Consider the following 19049-nt stretch of genomic DNA (forward strand, 5'->3'; position numbering starts at 1 on the left):
TATCTTTCCTTTAAAGCCATTGGACCCTTTCGGCACAGAAAAAAAAAAAATGCACAGATTTACAAATTACTTACAGGGTTTACAGAAGGTAGTGGTGAAAGACTTCTCTTGAAATATTATTCCATGAAATGCTTTACTTTTTGAGAAAACAGTAAAACAATATCAATTCTCGATCTTGAGAATTACGGATTTTTTTTAAACACATGTCATGACACGGCGAAACGTGCGGATACAAGGGTGGGTTTTCCCGTTATTTTCTCCCGACTTCGATGACCGATTAAACCTAAATTTTCACAGGTTTGTTATTTTATGTATAGAAGTTGAGATACACAAAGTGTGAGCCTAAAGGGTCCAATGGCTTGAAGACATCTGAACTCAAATGCTGGTGTCGAGGGTTCGAATCCCATCTGATGCAATTATTACATCAATTAAATACATTTTGAGTTGACCATCTGTATGGTTTTAGAATTCGTTTGTTTTTTTTAACAAGGGAGATTGTTATCATCAAAAAAATATTTTCTTGTCAGAACAAACTTTACTGGGGAGGGAGGACTGGTTGCACCGACACAGCGCCCTCTTGTGATGATTTGTTGACAGGTGGGTTACCCCAGGATAATGGCGGTACAACTCTTCAAGGCTGTACTACCAGCATCAGGGCCCAATTTCATAGAGCTGCTAAGCACACAAATTTGCTTAGCATGGAATGTTTGCCTTGATAAAAACAGGATTCCCAACCAAATGTCCACGTGATTTTCAGGATAGGCAAACAACAGCTGAATACCTGTAACAAGCAATATGCAACAAATGGAAATTTTGTTGGTAATCCTGTTTATATCAAGGAAGAAATTTTCATGCTAAGCAAATTTTTGAGCTAAGCAGCTCTTTGAAATTGGGCCCAGGTCATGTCAAGTGACTTGTTGACATCATGTCCACTTTGTTTGAGTAACAGAAGTTGACAAAAAGATGAGCAAACTAGGTACAAAGTGTTCGGTAAATACATGAGTGGTGCGTGTAGTTTTGAATAAATTCCTAGTCGGCAATTACGTCAATGCCTTTTGTGTCATTACAAAGGGGGAGAGGTCTTTACAAGAAATGCAACACGTTTGACCTCAATCCAACAATAAACATGTTATCTCTGCCCTGTGATTTACTGGGATCCTTCCTCACTTTAACTAAATTCAACACCTTTAAAGATGCTATGTCAGATTTTTGGCCCCAAACATTAAAAAATAGATTATTTTGAGTGAATGGTATTTCAAAGAGTATCACCCGCTTTAAAGAAAAAAAGTTTAACTTTTACTTTTAATGGTCAGGAACCACGACGAAAGTTTAAAACGTTTCTTATAACACATATAAGAATTGGTCACGTGATATATTGTCGGGATCCCGACAAAAACTAATTTTGAGCACTTTATTTCACCGCTACTCATAATTGGCGGACTTTTTCAAGCAATGGCTCAAATGAAAGCTTGTAACTTTCTCGACCCCCATCAAAATACCTATTGAATTTTAAATCAAAATTTTGAGGGTCAAATCGGCCAAAAATCTGACATAGCATCTTTAAGGGGCAACTCAACCGCAATCATGATACAACGGGACAACGGAGGTCGATTGCCTCCATGCCCCCTGGTTATTGCCTTGGTGCCTTTGAAATGCTACAGTAGAAACGTACTATTTCCTCATGTTGCCCTTTACCAAGGAGAAAATGCCTTGGTGCCCTTGCCCTTTAAAAAACGAAGCATACAGGCCTGCAACTGTTTAGACTCTATGGTGATGTATGCCTTCCTGTATGAAGCATGATCAGTTTGCTTGAGCAGTCTTCAGTCAGACATTATCAAACATTTCATTTATTAACTCTGGTTGTAAAGCCAAGGACTCTTAGAAAAGCAAACTTAATATCTAGCCAAGAACCCCATAGAGAAGAGACAAAGTTTCATTTTAAACATTTCTTTTTTATTTTGAAAGGAATTTTGGGCCATCAATCCTTGTTTGAAGCTGATTAACATCATCACAATCTGATGGAAATGACATAACCCTCAGGGATACCTAAATGAGGTCACACAACTTTATAATCAGAAGGGTAACCACCCCAATCAGTCGGTGGACTGACGTAAAATCCGCTAACCTTCGCTACATTATTGACACAAACACCAGTTAGGGAAAAAACAAGTCTATCAAAAGACATCGTTTCCTGAGCATCAGAGATTGTGTCGTAGACTGGGACTTTTAGAATAACAAAAGTTGCTGTAGGTGTAATGTGCAATTTGTTATCTAAACTTTGAACTACCCTTTTTGGGATCTATTAAAGATTATTGTATTGTATTGTATTGTAATATATAATAATTTGGGGGGGCTAATCATCCTTACTCGCAGGTAAGAGCTGAATTGCGAAGGACGCGGCTACAACGTGTTCAAGAAGCAGGCTAGCCGCATCAACCCAATATGACCACGGAGCACAGCCAAGATCGAAAGTATTTGATTTTTCCCGAGGGAGGAAAACCGGATGGTCTGGAAAACCCTTGTGGCACAGCACAGAACCAACGCACAACTCAACTCACATATGGCCCTGGCCGGGAATCGATCCGGGGTCACCTTGGTGAGAGGCGAGTGCTTTCTGCACAAGCCAACCATGCCACCCATTGTAATCTTATGGAACTTTAGGCAAGAATTAGAGAAGGAAATTTTTCTGAACTTCTCTGGCCAAAGACTTCAAAAACACCCAAGGACCAGTCAAAATTCTCTCTCAAGTGGTCCGGCTGACAAGTTCAGTATTGAAATCTAACCACATTTCGTGGACTTCTGAAAAAGCTGGTGGACCAGTGAAATGACAAGCTACATTAACAACCAGGGTTAAATTTCAGACAATAAAGCTTAAATATTTTCTGTTAAGCGAATATTATGAGCAGTATACTACATGACTAGTCACAAATTGTGACATGAGAGTTTGGCTGGTAACCAATACTCTAGTAAAGTAATTTTATTTTGCTGCTTAACCACTTTTTGTGCTTAAGCATCTATTAAATTGGCCCCTGGTCCGGCTGACTGGTCGCTGAAAAAGCACTTCTTGGAAATAAACTCAAGGCAACGAGTGAAGACAGCTGAAATGCCACCCTAGCAACAACAGGGCTTACCCTTAACCCTAGTCTAGCATACATGTAGGCCTACATTGTCTGGTAAATACCAACTTCTCAACTAGCCCTGTGGGCTATTAAAAACTGTGCAACCTTCTTTCCTATTTCTTCCTCTTCAGATGTGAATAGTAAATCCTTAAAAGCGTTTAAAATGTGTTTCATTTGAACAAAAAAAAGGGCCCTCCTTCATTTTATCTTTTTATTTGGCCTCATCAGCCAAGTGGGCTCCTTTAAAAAAAGCTTAAGAACAAGGCCCGCATTAATGACTACATAGCTGGATGTACTTCATCACAAGTCAACAGATCATTTATCAACTTCAAATAATTTGAGAACTTGGACCCAGTGCACTTTCTTGTCCGTCATCGCTGAAAGACCTTGATCAGACCCCCTCAATGCCAGGGCACACACTGGCTTGTCATTCCGTTTCCTGAACAGCTGGAGAGGCTTTAGTTTCCTCTGGTCATGTGACAATATGGTGGCACTGAACTCCAACATGGTCACAGTGAAGGATTCAAGGCAGTTATTGAGTTACCTGCAGTGTCACTGTATGCTTTGTTTTTGAAAGGGCAAGGGCACCAAGGCATTTTCTCCTTGGTAATAAGGGGAATGAGGAAATTGTGAATTTCTACTGGAGCCTTTCAAGGCCACCAAGGCAATCAGGGCCAGGGCAAGGAGGCAAGTGCCCTCAATGCGTCTGTGAAGTGTCAGGCCTGACTATGCCCAAACCTTGAATGAACCTTGAAAAGGCACAACTACCCCCCCCCCCCCTATGCTGAGAAGAACGGTCTTTAAAAAAAAACAATAGTGTCCAGTGTCTCTAAACCTGCTAATTCACACCTATCTAAAACCCTCTCGCAGACACTTTTTTTTTTTTTTTGACAAGTCTGAATCACATTCAGACCAACTGTTTGTTGAAAACCAACTGTTAGTCCAAGCCATCCTTCTAAAACCCTAGTAGAGACACTATTCTGCGACAAGCCTGTAACATTCAAACCAACTGTTTGTATTGTACAAGAAAACAACTTAAGAGTAACTATAAATATAAATATGAACAGTAAACTTGCGGGTACAACCATGAGTAAAATCTCTTTTGATGGAGTGTTGGCTCTGAAAAGAGCCGGTTTGGTCTCGATGTTTCGAACAGTATACTCTGCTCGTCTTCAGGAGAATGCTGGACAACTGGTGGTGGTTGAGCATTCTCAGTGTACTCAAGTATTCTCCTGAAGACAAGCAGAGTATACTGTTCGAAACGTCGAGACCAAACTGGCTCTTTTCAGAGCCACCACTCCTTCAAAAGAGATTTTACTCATGGTTGTACCCGCAAGTTTACTATTCATATTTATATTTATAGTTACTCTTATTCTCCACACCATGCAAAGCTTTAAACACCATTTAAGAAAACAACCTGTACAAAGACTATATTTAAAAGTGCAATCCAGTCTTCTTTTTAAAGGCACTGGACACTATGGGTAATTACTCAAAATAATGGTTAGCATAAAAAGTCACTTGGTAACGAGCAATGGAGAGCTATTGATAGTATAAAACATTGTTAGAAAGGTTATGTGATTTTTGAGAAAGAAGTAATTTCTCACTAAAATATTTTAATTTAATTTGACACCATCAGCTGAGGTATCAAAATCAAGGCATCTGGAAAGCACACAACTTGTGCGACAAGGGTGATTTTTCTTTCATTATTCCCTCGCAACTTCAACATTCAAATTTTCTCAGGTTTGTTTTTTATGCATATGTTTCTATACAGCACACCAAGTGAGAAGACTGGTCTTTGACAATATCACCAAAGGTATCCAGTGTCTTTACACAAAAGGCATGATAATGTAATACACATAGCAAGTCAACATTTAGGCAAACTTATTGTAATTTGATATTTGACATTAACCATTCTTTCCTTGTACAGAGTATTTTTTATCGCTAGAAATGGTAGCGTTCTCAAATAGAGAGAGAATTTTTCCAGCTTTACAGATTATTATTAGTTTGTTTAAAGAGAATTTGATTGAACTGAGTTTAATATAATAATAATAATAATAATAATGGACACTTTTAAAGCGCCGGTATCTGCCGCAAGCAGCTCTCATGCCGCTACTCTACAAAGATTAAGAACAACTATTAAGCAATGAAAATATGATTTACAAAGGCGTTTTTTTTTTTTTTACCACTTTGGATCCGGCGCCTACTGTTTTATCTCAGAAATGCTGAAAAACACTAATACCCAACAAATGCAAATGGTTTATGGTGCATTAAGCAAAAGCCAAGCTAACCACCTCTGAAAGCTGATCAGAAACTACAATAAATTGTGTCGTTTCTACTGGGTTGATGGCAAAAAGGGATGGAAATTACTTGTCATTTTTCAAGCTCAGATTGTATCTTATAAACCAGAGCACCAAAAATAGATTCCCAGGTATACAATATAGACTGAAATTAATCCACTGAATTAACGACCCACAACAAAAGTGTGAAATTCCATTGTCTTTGTTTCATCACACCATAGTGTAACGGTCACACAATGTCAGGAAATGTTGCCGGCAACAGTGTGGACAACTGGAAGTGCAAGTAGGTGCGATATTCCTGTCTGGTGGTGGGAAGGTCAGGTCAAAGGTCACACTCTGACAAGTAGCAAGTTCGGGGATAACCTGTAGACAGTTTGCAATTCAAATCACGCAATATTGCCGACAACTGTGTGGACAACAGGAAGTGAAAGATGGTGCGATATTCCTGTCTGGTGGTGGTATAGGTCAGGTCAAAGGTCACACTTCGCCAAGGAGAAAGTTTGAGGGATGCCCTTAGTCAAATTGCAATTCTAATCACGCATGCCTGGTCTGTGTTTCACTCAAACGTGTCTAGACTTGTCATGGCATTTGGGTGATGATGTGATCGGTAGACAAAAGGTGCGAGCACGCCATTTTCTTTTATTTCCTCTTCGTAACAAGTATAGTATAATACCTATTTTACTGATTGGTGTATTGGCAAAAACCTACCATTTGTCATTAAAACATTGAGTACTCTAGAAGACGATTGTTAAAATTAACAGTGGGTTAAGTTACTGAAGGTGTGATTATAAAAGATGGCAAAACTTTCTCCGTCACATAATCTAACAAACCATATTGAAAGAGTGACGTGACTTCATGAAATTACTTGGAAACGGTGCTCCGGGGCTATGCTGATCAAATTGGACAAGCTAGTCAAATCCTGCAGCGCTCGATTGTCATCTAGATTGACATATATAGTTTAGTTTGGTCGCCTCTAGTCACTCACACAAACTTCCTTATGAATGATGGTCAATAATGAAGCATTTCTCTACCAATAGAGGGCAGTATAACATAATAAGGGCCAGGACAAATTGGCATGATTGATAGAAACTCGATTGAAATGCTCTATATTGCACTTGCAATAAGATAAAGGAAAAAAAACAGGCAGCCATATTAACGGGCAACAATATCACATTTCTTCACCAATAGAGGGCAGTATATCATGATAATGGCCAGAACAAAGTTGCATGATTGATGATAGAAACTTGATTCAAATGCTGTAACATTTGCAGTTCGATGAGAATGGGTTTGGCCATTTTGTTGAGTACAAAGACTGCCCTATATGGTACAGGTTTAACAGAATTTTCAGGCTAGTTAAACAAAAAATTGCTGATTGTTCTATGGGCACAAACATTGGCAATCGGACTATAATGTATTTTAAATACCAAACCCATCAAATACATGTACCAAAAGTAACATTACACAATATAAATTTATGCAAATGCAAAATTTGGAGAATAAAAAGTACAAGGAACAAATGCAAAAATTTTGAGAACATATAATATAAAGAGCAATGAAATCGTAGAACAAAGTAATAAGAAAAATTTGCTCCAGTGATGTAATCAAATGGAAACTATACATTGAGGGCGGCAGAGTAGAGGCAGCAGACATTTAGGCCATGTCCGAAACGACAACTTCGGCTCCAGCTTAGCCTAGATCAGCGGGTCTGCCAGTGTTGAAGAACGGGCAGACTTGCGCGACAGGGCCTTAGACTGGCTGGTCTAGAATAGTCTGGTTCCTTTTTGTACAACTGAATATTAGCATTCATTACTGTTAATGGATAAAAGGAATATGACTAAGACTTACCTCTTCATCATCATCGTCGTCATCATCATCATCCCCGCCTCCCGATGACGACGAGTCACTGATGTACTCTTTGCTCTTGTAGTTTCCTCCAGAGCCTGCGCTAGACATCTTCTTGGTTGGGCTGGAGGCAGAATCTGAAGATTTGCTGGATTTCTTTTTGCTGCGGAAGTTAAACAGGAATGATATTTAGTGCTTGGGGAAAAAGGTAGGAACATTTTATTGAGCACAAGGGCTGACCAATTAGGTGTAGGCTCTAACAGACTTTTCAGGCTTTGTCAAGTCAATTTTAGGAAGGATAAAATAAAACCTGACTAAGACGGATTTGAACCTGCAACCTCCAGATTAACAATGGCAGTGCTCTTCCATCTGATCCATCTAGCCCTAATGATCGTGGTCTCATATTAAAGCCATTGGACAAAAAAAAAAAAGTTCACCGATTTACGAATTACTTACAGGGTTTACAGAAGGTAGTGGTGAAAGACTTCTCTTGAAATATTATTCCATGAAATGCTTTACTTTTTGAGAAAACAGTAAAACAATATCAATTCTCGATATCGAGAATAACGGATTTATTTTAAACACATGTCATGACACGGCGAAACGTGCGGATACAAGGGTGGGTTTTCCCGTTATTTTCTCCCGACTCCGATGACCGATTGAGCCCAAATTTTCACAGGTTTGTTATTTTATATAGAAGTTGTGATACACGAAGTGTGGGCCTCGGACAATACCGTTAATACCGAAAGGGTCCAATGGCTTTAATGACATTTTCTCTACAGCCCGATTCACACTTCCTGCGAATGCTTCGTATGAAGAGGAATTTTTTGCGTCACAATGGGAAAATCTGCGCGAACCGATTATTGCGCCTCCAAAATTTGCTTCGCATTGGCAGGAAGCATGAACCGGACATCAACGCATGACAACACAAACAATCTAGCTATAGCCGTAGCTGTAGCTCCCAATTCCAACAAGGCCATATTCTGCTAAAGTGTTCTCATTTCCCGAAGTTTTCTTTCTTCCTCTTACCTTTTCTTGGGTGATTTTGTACGGGGTGCTTTCTCAGTGGTCGTGCCCTCATCTATGAGTTTCTGTTTATACTCCTCCATCTGCTCGGTGTAAACAGCCTTCAGCTCCGTGGCTTTCTCCTTCCACTCCTCCTTATCCTCCAGCTTGTTCCACATCTCTCCGGCTCTCTTGGAGACGTCCGTCACCGAGATGCCGGGGTATTTCTCTTTGATCTCCTCGCGGTGTGCGTTGAGCCAGATCATGTACGCCGAGCTCGGACGCTTCGGCATGTTGGGATCCTTGTCCTTTTTGTCCTTTCGCTTCTTGCGAGGTTTTTCGGACTGTAGAATTGACAGAAATATGAAAAAAAAATTATATTCTGAGTCATCCAACAATTGACCCATCTACTGACGTCACGTGTGGCTACTGTCTGCTCGTGCTATATCATTTTGGGAGTCACAAGGTATGTAAAGATGATGTTAAGTTTGGGTGGGTTACTGGAGTTGGCTAGACTGAACCATGGTCGATCTAGATGTCTGTTAAGCACTGCCTGGTTTGTTTAGCTAGTTTAGTTTAACCAGATCAACCTAGTTCCGGAGCACTGTTTCTCTAATCAAATTCGGAAATTATGCCCCAATTAATTAGTGATACGGGTAAGTATGGGTTCAATATGACACTAAATTATCATGGCAGAAAGACAAATAATTAAAAATAGTTCTGAAGTAGAAAAAAATGAAAATAAAGTGACATACCAACAGTTACATTTACGTTAATCATAACGTCTGCTCAACAAAATACATTTACCATTTTTGACTAGTCAATCGACTCAATTTGTTGCATGAAGAAAATACCCCGCATGTCTTATTGAAGTTGCAAATTGATGACAAGGTCTACACCTGAACTTGATATTTACTGAAAACTTGCCCCTGCTGAAAAAGTGCAACTATGATGACTACAAACTATATTATATTGAACTGAAAACTAGAACTAAACAACAAACTTTGACTAGAAGATACTCACCACAGTTTTGGCCTTCTTCTTGGGTTTACTTTCTTTGTCTTTACGCTTCTTCCGTTTCAATTCTCCCTCCTCCCGCTCTGAACCCGAGTTTTCAGAACCCGAGTCACTGCTCGATGATGGGTTGCTGTCGTATCTACAAACACAATCATTTCAATGATTTAAAGGCAATGGACACTATTGGTAATTACTCAAAATAATTATTAGCATAAAACCTTACTTGGTAACGAGTAATGGGGAGCTTTTGAAGTAACGTAGTTTTCGAGAAAGAAGTTATTTTCCACGAATTTGATTTCGAGACCTCAGATTTAGAATTTGAGGTCTCGAAATCAAGCATCTGAAAGCACACAACTTCGTGTGACAAGGGTGTTTTTTCTTTCATTATAATCGAGCAACTTAATAGACCGATTGAGCTCAAATTTTCACAAGTTTGTTATTTCATGCATATGTTGAGATACATCGAGTGAGAAGACTGGTCTTTGACAATTACCAATAGTGTCCAGGGTCTTTGACAGTTTGGTAATCACTCTTAAAATTTATGGCGAGCAAAACTTATGGTTAGAAGGGTATACGTCAGTATAAAGTATTTTGAGAAACATTTCACTTCAAAGTAATGTGATTATGTTAAAGGATCAGATTTCATGCCCCTTAAAATTTGAATCTGAGAAGCATTACTGTTTGAACTTTTGTCAGTATATGTATTCCAATTATTCTTCCTCAAAACACCTGCATATCAGACAAACGTTCCATCACTAGCTCTCACGCATTCACTGCATCGACGTGTCAGACCTAAGTTGTATAGTCAGTACGTGCGATGTCCGGCGCAAGCGAATTTTGAAATGTTGTCAGAGATCAATATACTGAGCTTTTATTTTCAGCCTCAGTGCGGAGTGCTGTTGTCCTGCTTTCCTATTGTGTATTGCAACCTTAAAGGAACACGTTGCCTTGGATCGGTCGAGTTGGTCTTTGAAAAGCGTTTGTACCCGTTTTGAATAAAATGGATATGGGTAGAAAGATGTTGCAAAAGTAGAATACAATGATCCACACAAACACACCTCGAAAATGCATGGTTTTCCTTTTACCTCGTCGACTAACACAGTCCGCCATTTATGGGAGTCAAATTTTGGACTCCCATAAATGACCGACCGTGTTAGTTCGCAAAGTAAAAGGAAAACCACGCAATTTCAAGGCAAATTTCTGTATAAAACATCTTTCCAACCATATGCATTTTATAACAAATGGTTATAAATGCTTATTATATACCAACTCATCCGATCCAAGGCAACGTGTTCCTTTAATTTATACATATTGCTTTAAATGGCCCTCTTAATGAAACGTTTGGATTCCTTTTGCTTTTTCTTTAGTTTATATTTTTAAGAATGAAAAGAACCTACTCTTCAGCGACATCACTTCCGCTCTCACCAGGATTGAAATCACTGTCTGTAAATCAATGAGAACCAAACCAGACAAATCAATTTAAAAGTGTTTTACAGGATTAGTACAATTGACAAATCAGTGTTTATGATTTGTGTGATCAACCATAAACATTACATTAAATCATAAACCTGTGGAAATGTGGGCTTAAAGGCAGTGGACACTATTGGTAATTACTCAAAATATTTATTAGCATAGAACCTTACTTGGGTATGAGTAATGGGGAGAGGTTGATAGTATAAAACATTGTGAGAAACAGCTCCCTCTGAAGTGACGTAGTTTTCGAGAAAGAAGGAATTTTCCACGAATTTGATTTCGAGACCTCAGAAATCAAGCATCAAGAAATCAAGCATCTGAAAGCACACAACTTCGTGTGACAAGGGTGTTTTTTTCTTTCATTAATATCTCGCAGCTTCGACGACCGATTGAGCTCAAATTTTCACAAGTTTGTTATTTTATGCATATGTTGAGATACACTAACTGTGAAGGCTAGTCTTTGACAATTACCAATAGTGTCCACTGTCTTTAATCTGTTGCGTGAGTCAGGAGAACATAGTGAAAAACAGTTCACAATTTCCAGCAGTCAAACCATTGTCCTTAATTCTGGTTGTAACTAAAATCAACTGCTTGCATTTTTTATTTTAGGTTTTCAGGAACAGTTTTATCTCTATAGACCTTTATCATGGTGCAGCCATCTTGACCTTCTCCCATTGAATTCAGTGTTACCAAACCAATGCTGGAAGAAAAAAATAGTCTGGTTCCTATTTGCAAAATGATTATAAGCATTCATTATTGTTATTCAATACGAGGAACATGACCAAGATGGACGCAGCATGATAAAGGTCTGTACTGGCTTTTCTCCAAATTGCAATTGCAACTGTTTTGGGGCAGTACGCCCTCCCTTCCTCCAGGCACCCAAAGATGTTTTACATGTAGAGTGACAGAAATAATAGTCTGGTGCACTGACCTGAGGCATCCGAGTCCAAATCAGCGACGTCAGCGACGTAGTCTTTGTCTGAGTCTCCGTCGTCGTCGTTTCTTTCCCTTCCTTCCGCTTTCATTTGTTCCAGGTAAGCATCGTGTGTATCTTCATCATCGTCGCTGTCCACCATTTCCTCATAATTCACAGATTTCTTCTAAAAAATGTTCAAGCGACAAGATATAGTGTTCAGGAATATTCAAATTGCCGAGTTAGTTATAGACCCATTGCATACCACATCACACTCTCAAAAAGGAGGCAGATCATTGGACAATAGCTGTTCTCTGTGCAAAAAAAACGAGCGCATAACAGTACAATAACAATAACCCCAGCGTACCTGTAGTACGCTGGGGTTAAGAAATCTTAACTTAAGAAATCTTCCCTCGCAGACTCACGTCTTTCAAGTTGCCGCCGCCTCCTCTGTTCTTGACTCTGAGCTTCTTGGTACTGACAAAGTCAAACAATGGGCTGTACTCGTCCCTAAAAAGAAGAAAGCAAAAGTAACTCTGTAAATAAATTCTGTAAATATTCACACTAAGACAGGCCTATTTGCTTCATGTTTGAAAGGGCAAGGGCACCAAGGCATTTTCTCCTTGGTACAGGGCACCATATGAGGAAATTCAAAGTTTCTACTGGAGCATTTCAGAGGCACCAAGGCAGTGATCAAGTAAAAGGCACTTTGCTAGCCTGGGGGGGCTACTTTTACAAAAAGCTTACATCAAAAGCCACGACTAATGTATTCTAAAATGTACAAGACCAAGCTTACTTTTCTATGCTGCTGAAAACATAGACATTTCCGTTCCTGGTCTCGATCTCAAAGTCAAAGTATCGCGAGCTGCCCGTACCGCGTGCAAAGTTGATAAACGCTATCTCCTCAAAGCGGATGTGAAGTGGCGGTTTGTGGACGTAGATAAATCCCCTCTCCAATGGATACAAGAAGCCACTGTTGGATTTGTAGGAGCAGCTAACGGTCTGGGTTCCGGATCGCCTGTAAGGGAAGGAGGATGACAATAAACATGTTTAGCCCTTCACACTACTCTATTCCCCTGAGCATGCCTGAGAGTGGACCCTTCAAAAAAGAGCTGAAGCACTACATGATGTAAGAATGATCGTGTAACGTCAAGTGAGTGGGCGTCACGCATTTACGCTGGTCGAAATGGGGCACCCCATTAATCAAATAACTAGGCTTATCTCACATTATTGTAGTTGTCAATTATTGTTGCCAAGCTTAAATAAGGCATGCCCAGCTTATGAAAAAAAAATAATAAAAAAATAAAAACTGGCCTGATCAATAAAAAAGCGGATATCATCTTTAAAGCGGAGATTGCACAGGCCTGCCTGAGGTTGCCATCAGGGAGTAACGGCCAGCCTTCTCACATTATGATTGCTTTACCCCCGGTTTGCCCCCCCGCAAATGGGCACACCCCGGGGGATAGCCACCACAATTTGATAACTGATTTAAAAGTCTGTTTATGATTGAAGTCCCAAAAAGCCCCAAAGCTTACCCCGTGAACGATCCTGGAATTGTTATTTTACGAGCTGAGAGTGATTTCATGAGCCGGCTGACGATCTCGAAGGACGGTCCCGTCATGTGCGTCTGCAGCTTGCCCTTGTACTTCTCTTCTATCTCTTCTCTAGAGAAATCAACATCAGAAATTGATTTAGATTTAACTTGGGATTTTGATAAACACCTCATTCATGTCGAGATAAAATACTAACAGTAACAACTTTGGCAGAAAGTGTGTACAAATGGAAATTGGTAACTAAACATGGACAATAACATATTAGGACAAACAAACAAAATTACACACTCTATCCGCCAACAAACTTTTAAAAAGAACAAAGTCACACAAAGCAAATACACATTTTTAAACAAAAATCATGACAAATAGGACACACAAACTGCATATGAATTAAAAGGAAAAATGAAGAATTATTGGGTCAAAAAATGATGACGACCACAGACGAATAAAATGGAACTTGGACAAAGGAACTTGAAGTGAAGATCTTACTCTGTGAGGTTGATATCCAAGGATAAATCTTCCTCCTTATTGAAGCTGAGGATGAGGAAATGATATCTTGTCTGCCCCTGGACTATTGGAGGATCCAAGCTAATCTGTGGGAGGAAAAGACGAGAAGATAATAATAATAAGGAAAATTTATATTGCGCATATTATCCACCAAATTAAGGTGCTCAAAGCGCATGAAAAGAAGAACACAGAAACAAAGCAACAGTGGGAAGAGGGAACAAAGGGATACAAAAGAAAGAAACAAACTACTTAATTAAAAGCTGTTTGAAACAAATGAAATTTCAATTTGTCTTTAAAAGTGTCAACGGTGCCACTATCCCGAATGTGTGATGGCAACTGATTCCATAGGAATGGTCCAGCGTGCACAAAGGACCTGTCCCCACACTTAGTGCGCGAAGATGTCAAATAATAAACCAGTGAGGGAAACAGACTGGATATTTGTAAAGTAAATTGTATATTTATAAAGTAAATTGGGGTGAACAAAGAAAATTGACCAAAACAGGCCTTGAACCTTTTGACTTGTTGGCCCCCTCCCAATAAGTTTTAAAACAGGATTTGAACCTTTGGATTAACCAGAAGTTATATCACGATAGGAATCCTGGAACTAAAAAACACATGTATATTTGGTTTGTTGTTACACCATGTGTATGTCTTTCATTACTCTACTCTCCGTAGAATAAACAGCATGACAAAATCTCAAAGAACAAAAATCTACCCAGCAGCCAAGATTTAACAGATGGTGTTACCACAAGCTGAATATACATTAAGTAGGATTTGAAACTTTGCGTGGTGGAGGTATAATGAAGTGAGGTTTGCAGTAGCACCATGATTAGCACACAAATTTCCTTTTAGTAGTGTTGGTTCTAAAAAGAACCAGTGGTTGACAACTCAACTTTCTCCTGAAGATGATCAGAGCATACTGATCAAGACATTCGTGTCAACCACCTCTTCTTTGAACGAACACTACTCAAAAGAGATTTACACACGGTGCTGTTGCGATATGGGACTACTTTATCCTGCCCATGTATATTGTACACCACTGTGTTATCTTCCTTCTTATAAAGTGGTTTGAAAGAAAGACCTTGGTCAGGAGCTAGGAAAGCAACCATCGTATATCGCCTCAATTACTTCCTAGACTCATATCACTTCATGGTGGCAGCGGTGGGATACTTCAGGTGCTACTGCAAATGAGTATACATCAATACCTTATTAAGCAATGCCTCAAAACCCACATAAATCACACATTTGAAGAGTATTTTCTCTTACCACAAAATACATCTGTCTGTTGTCTTTATGAGGCAGTAGAAAGAGACGCAGGACCGTTGTGAAGGGGATCTTGTAGTCAAACGTCTTACCGTGAAGCTGGAGGAATGTGGGGAAGATTTTGATGTCATAGCGCCCTCTGTGGAAACAAAATGGTTATGTGAGATTTAGCAAGCAGGAAAGAAAATATGATGTGGCACCTCGAGGCTCGTGAATTACACCAGATCTGCTGTTGAGCCCACGTACATAATCACCTTTGACCTCGCATCATTTCACAAGGCTTTCATGGTTCTGGAGAATCACAGTTAAATCCGACAACATGTGTACACAAATAAAACCAACAGTTGTCCTTATTCTTGCAGATAAAGACAGGGGCCCAGTCTAGAAAGATAATAGCTTCAACATCTGGGACCAATTTCCTGGCTTTGCTTATCGCCGAATTCTGCATTTACAATCACCATTCGTTGTTTACAGGGCAAGCGCAGAATTTTTGCACAAGCTGTGTAAGTGAAAAATGCCTATAAGCATGGGGTGCGAACGCACACAAGCACAACCTGTGAATTTGTTACCCCTTTGAACCAATCCAAAAATACTCTGAAGATTTTCCAGAAATGTAAACTGTTGCCCAATTTTATTAGAGAATGCAAGTAAATTTACACACAGAAAAACAAATCAGAATTGTATTTTTGAAAATCTACGCAACATCCATCGATTGTTTCACAGGAATCGTGATGTTCTTACCTCGGTGTGAGACAAGGAATTTGTTCCAGAGACGCGATGGCATCACCAGTGGCTTGAATGACGTCTGCCTTGGCCAGGATGTTTTCATGAAACGCCTAAAAGAAATAATGGACAAAATAACCCCAATCAACAATACTTCAGATGCTAAGATTAATAAAATAAGGGTGATGTTAGCTGCATGCTCATTAGGCTCAAAGATAACAAACAGATCAACACAAGAATGCCTTGTGCCTGGTAAGATGTAATAATAACTTTCGATAATAATAACTTTCGATTTATATAGCGCCTAATAACTAACACTTAATTCTCTAAGCGCTTTACATTAGTGCCCTGGTCATAGGGCCAATAACATCCCTTTTTAATGTTTCTCAGCTCCCTTGGGAGTATACAACCTGGGCAACAGTTTATACCGCTCCAAAGGCTTTTTCATTCACAATATCAACCTCTACCCTCGCAGGTACCCATTTATTCCCCTGGGTGAAAAGAAGTTTGCCTGGCAGTGTATCGCAAGCATTTAGTCAGAGAAAACTTTTTTAAAGATGGACTCCAAGGCAAAGTTCTCAAACTGGAAGTTCAAATGGTGTAAAATTTCACTGTGTTTGATACCAATGTATCAGAAATGCCATTGTACCCGTTTTCTCCTTGCTATCGCTAAACGTGGATGCATTTGCCATTCATGAGAATTCCATTACTTTTTTTTTGTTTTTTTCTCAGTAAGTAGACACAGTTTTTCACTGAAACTTTCATGTATGACTTTTATTGTTTCTTTATTGAAAATTCAGCCCTATAAATCAGAATTATGTTGACAAAATCCAATCTACCTTTAAATCAACAAACAAATTGAAAAATTATTATTTTTTTGTTTTCACATATCAGCTAAAATTCACATGTATCAGCCCAATACGCTAGCTTGTATGTGGGGGGGAAAACACTCATATAACAACGAGGCACTTTCTTTATTTCTGTTGTCCCTTACCTCAGCAGCGTTGATATCTGATTCCGTTTGAAGAATAAAGAACCTCACCTCTCTTTTATTCATTTCCCACACCCTTTTTTTTAAGCCAAATAAAAAGTTTAGGGTCCCAGCAGAAAGTTAGAATCAGTCAGATGACCAGGAACATAATTATTTTTTTTGGGGGGGGGGGTCCTAATAAAAACATAGAGACACACATTTCTGTCCTTTGTCCCTTACTAAGTGAAGTGATAGGCTGTTAAAAAAAACTGAACTATTATAAACGCAAAGCATGAAAGCTTGGGAGCACACAGCGTGAAAGCTTGTGAGTGCGAAAGTTTGCGATTCTGGAAAAAAAGCTTGCTTACAAAAAATTATCCTTGGTTTTGAAAGCCCTACTCTGCCACCTGTGGTGTTCAATGTGGGGTTTTTTTAGGTTTTTTTTATGAATTTGATATAAATAAAACAATTTTTTGAAAGTAAAAAAAAATATTGACTTTTTGTTATGAATTTCTGGTAAAAAAAACAACTCAGAAATCACTTCCCCGCTTACCTCTGCAGCGTTGATATCTGATTTGGTTGGAGGTATAAACAACATCATCTCTCTTTTCAGAACATTTTGTTTTGTTTTTTTTGGGGGGGGGTCTTAATAATAATAATGAGGCACTTTATTCCTGTCCTTTGTCCCTTACCTCTGCAGCAATGATATCTGATTCGGTTGGAGGTTTAAAGAACCTCATCTCTCTTTTCAGAACATTTTGTTTTGTTTTTTGGGCATGTTGGGGGGTCTTAATAATAATGATGATGCACTCTATTCCTGTCCTTTGTCCCTTACCTCTGCAGCGTTGATATCTGATTCGGTTGGAGGTATAAAGAACCTCATCTCCATCAGAGAGACCTCGGTATCGTCATTCTGGTGAAACTCCAAGATGACTTCATTCTTGGCCGTCGTGCTGTGGCACACGTTCCCAAGAGGTATGTGAAACGCTGGCTTCTTGTCGACCTCGAACGCTAGCTCCGAGCCTGAACAGACAAATACATCACAGTATAAATAATTTTGTTTTACAGAGCAAGTTGACTAAGGGAATCAATGTGTGGTGAAGAGGTTTTCAACTAGTGGTTTAATCCCAACGAGGCCTGGTTCTTGATAATTCTTGATAAAATATAAAGAACCAGGCCTCGGCGGGTTTAAACCACTAGTTGAAAACCGATGCAACACACTTTGATTCCCATTCATAAATACCTTTTCAGTCAAACACATCATCACTTTTTGGTCAAAAAGTAAAATAAATGCAAAAATTATAATTGTTAAATGATTTCTTTCAATACCAGACCCCTCCAGCTATGAAATGGTAAAGCCCTCCGCCGCCCTCGGGTAAACAACTCCTTATAAGGGAATGCTGTGCGCGTCACGCGTATCACGTGATTTGGCACAACCGTTTCAGCCGTTGCTCTCGACCAATCGGAATGAAGAAACTGTCTTATAAGAACAGGTGCAAGGTCGCGTGTCACGTCCATGAATTAACACTTTTTACCGGTCATTAACAAAAGGTTTATGCACACCCACGTGACGCGCTCTCCACCAATAGGAGTAGAGAAACTGTCTGGGGTATTTATGAATGTAGATTTAATTCACAGGAACTCAGGAAACTATCGAGTATAGATAACCAAAGAATTCTCTATAAATAAAAATAATAACAAAGTTTTATAGGGCGCACATATCCACAAAAGTGCTCAGGGTGCTATTACATTGATGGTGGCCCTCTTGCCCATGACCAGTGAAAATATCTTCACTAACCTTAAGACTTTATAGGTTACCATAATGATGTCGAACAGTTATTAATTATAAAATGGTATTGGAAGGGCCAGTGACTTAGTTTCAACTGTACATGCCAGCAAGTGGGCAATTTAATTTAGTTTTGACCGATGCATCAATTAGATCACAAAAGCATTTTCCTACAAATTACACTGTTTAGCTTAAAGTTGGGAAGGTAGTGCATTCTGCTCCACCAGCCTGGCTCCTAGTGGATGATACCCATGCCTACATCCTTACAGACTGTGAAGAGGGTACCCCTGTTTCGGGCCCAGGAGTAGGTGGCAATGTGCTCCTGGTGGCTTTTGATTTGGGTCGATAACCCAAATCAGTTAAGTGTAGCCCTCAGCTTGAAGTGGCCGTCCAGGCTTCTTTTATTGGCGATTTCTCAATATTATTTTTTTTAAATGGCGATAAAATAAAAAAAAAATTGTACCATTGAACTTTGCCGTGCCCCAATTTCTTCCTTTGACGGCCAACTCTACTTCATCCAGCGTCATGTTGTAATTATTCTTGATGAATTCAGTCAACTTTTCGTGGTCCTACACACAAAA

General features: G+C 39.3%; 1 protein-coding gene across 3 annotated transcripts in view; it reads right to left on the minus strand.

Moving 5' to 3' along the window:
- Positions 1-19049, minus strand: part of LOC139938666 (FACT complex subunit SSRP1-like) — a 50860-nt gene that overhangs the window by 29748 nt on the left and 2063 nt on the right. The window contains exons 3-15 of one of the 3 annotated variants that reach the window (XM_071934271.1): positions 18932-19037; positions 17518-17705; positions 15731-15825; positions 14993-15128; positions 13709-13812; positions 13202-13330; positions 12463-12684; positions 12092-12176; positions 11685-11853; positions 10678-10723; positions 9287-9419; positions 8288-8607; positions 7262-7421 (exon numbers count right to left, since the gene is read on the minus strand). In XM_071934271.1, coding sequence (XP_071790372.1) covers positions 7262-7421; positions 8288-8607; positions 9287-9419; positions 10678-10723; positions 11685-11853; positions 12092-12176; positions 12463-12684; positions 13202-13330; positions 13709-13812; positions 14993-15128; positions 15731-15825; positions 17518-17705; positions 18932-19037 — 1893 coding nt within the window. Of the gene's footprint in view, positions 1-7261; positions 7422-8287; positions 8608-9286; positions 9420-10677; positions 10724-11684; positions 11854-12091; positions 12177-12462; positions 12685-13201; positions 13331-13708; positions 13813-14992; positions 15129-15730; positions 15826-16706; positions 16785-17235; positions 17281-17517; positions 17706-18931; positions 19038-19049 lie in introns of those variants that run through there. The other 2 variants (XM_071934273.1, XM_071934272.1) reach the window with 2 other exon arrangements.

Source organism: Asterias amurensis, chromosome 6 (assembly GCF_032118995.1).
Source record: "Asterias amurensis chromosome 6, ASM3211899v1".
Lineage (NCBI taxonomy): Eukaryota > Metazoa > Echinodermata > Asteroidea > Forcipulatida > Asteriidae > Asterias > Asterias amurensis.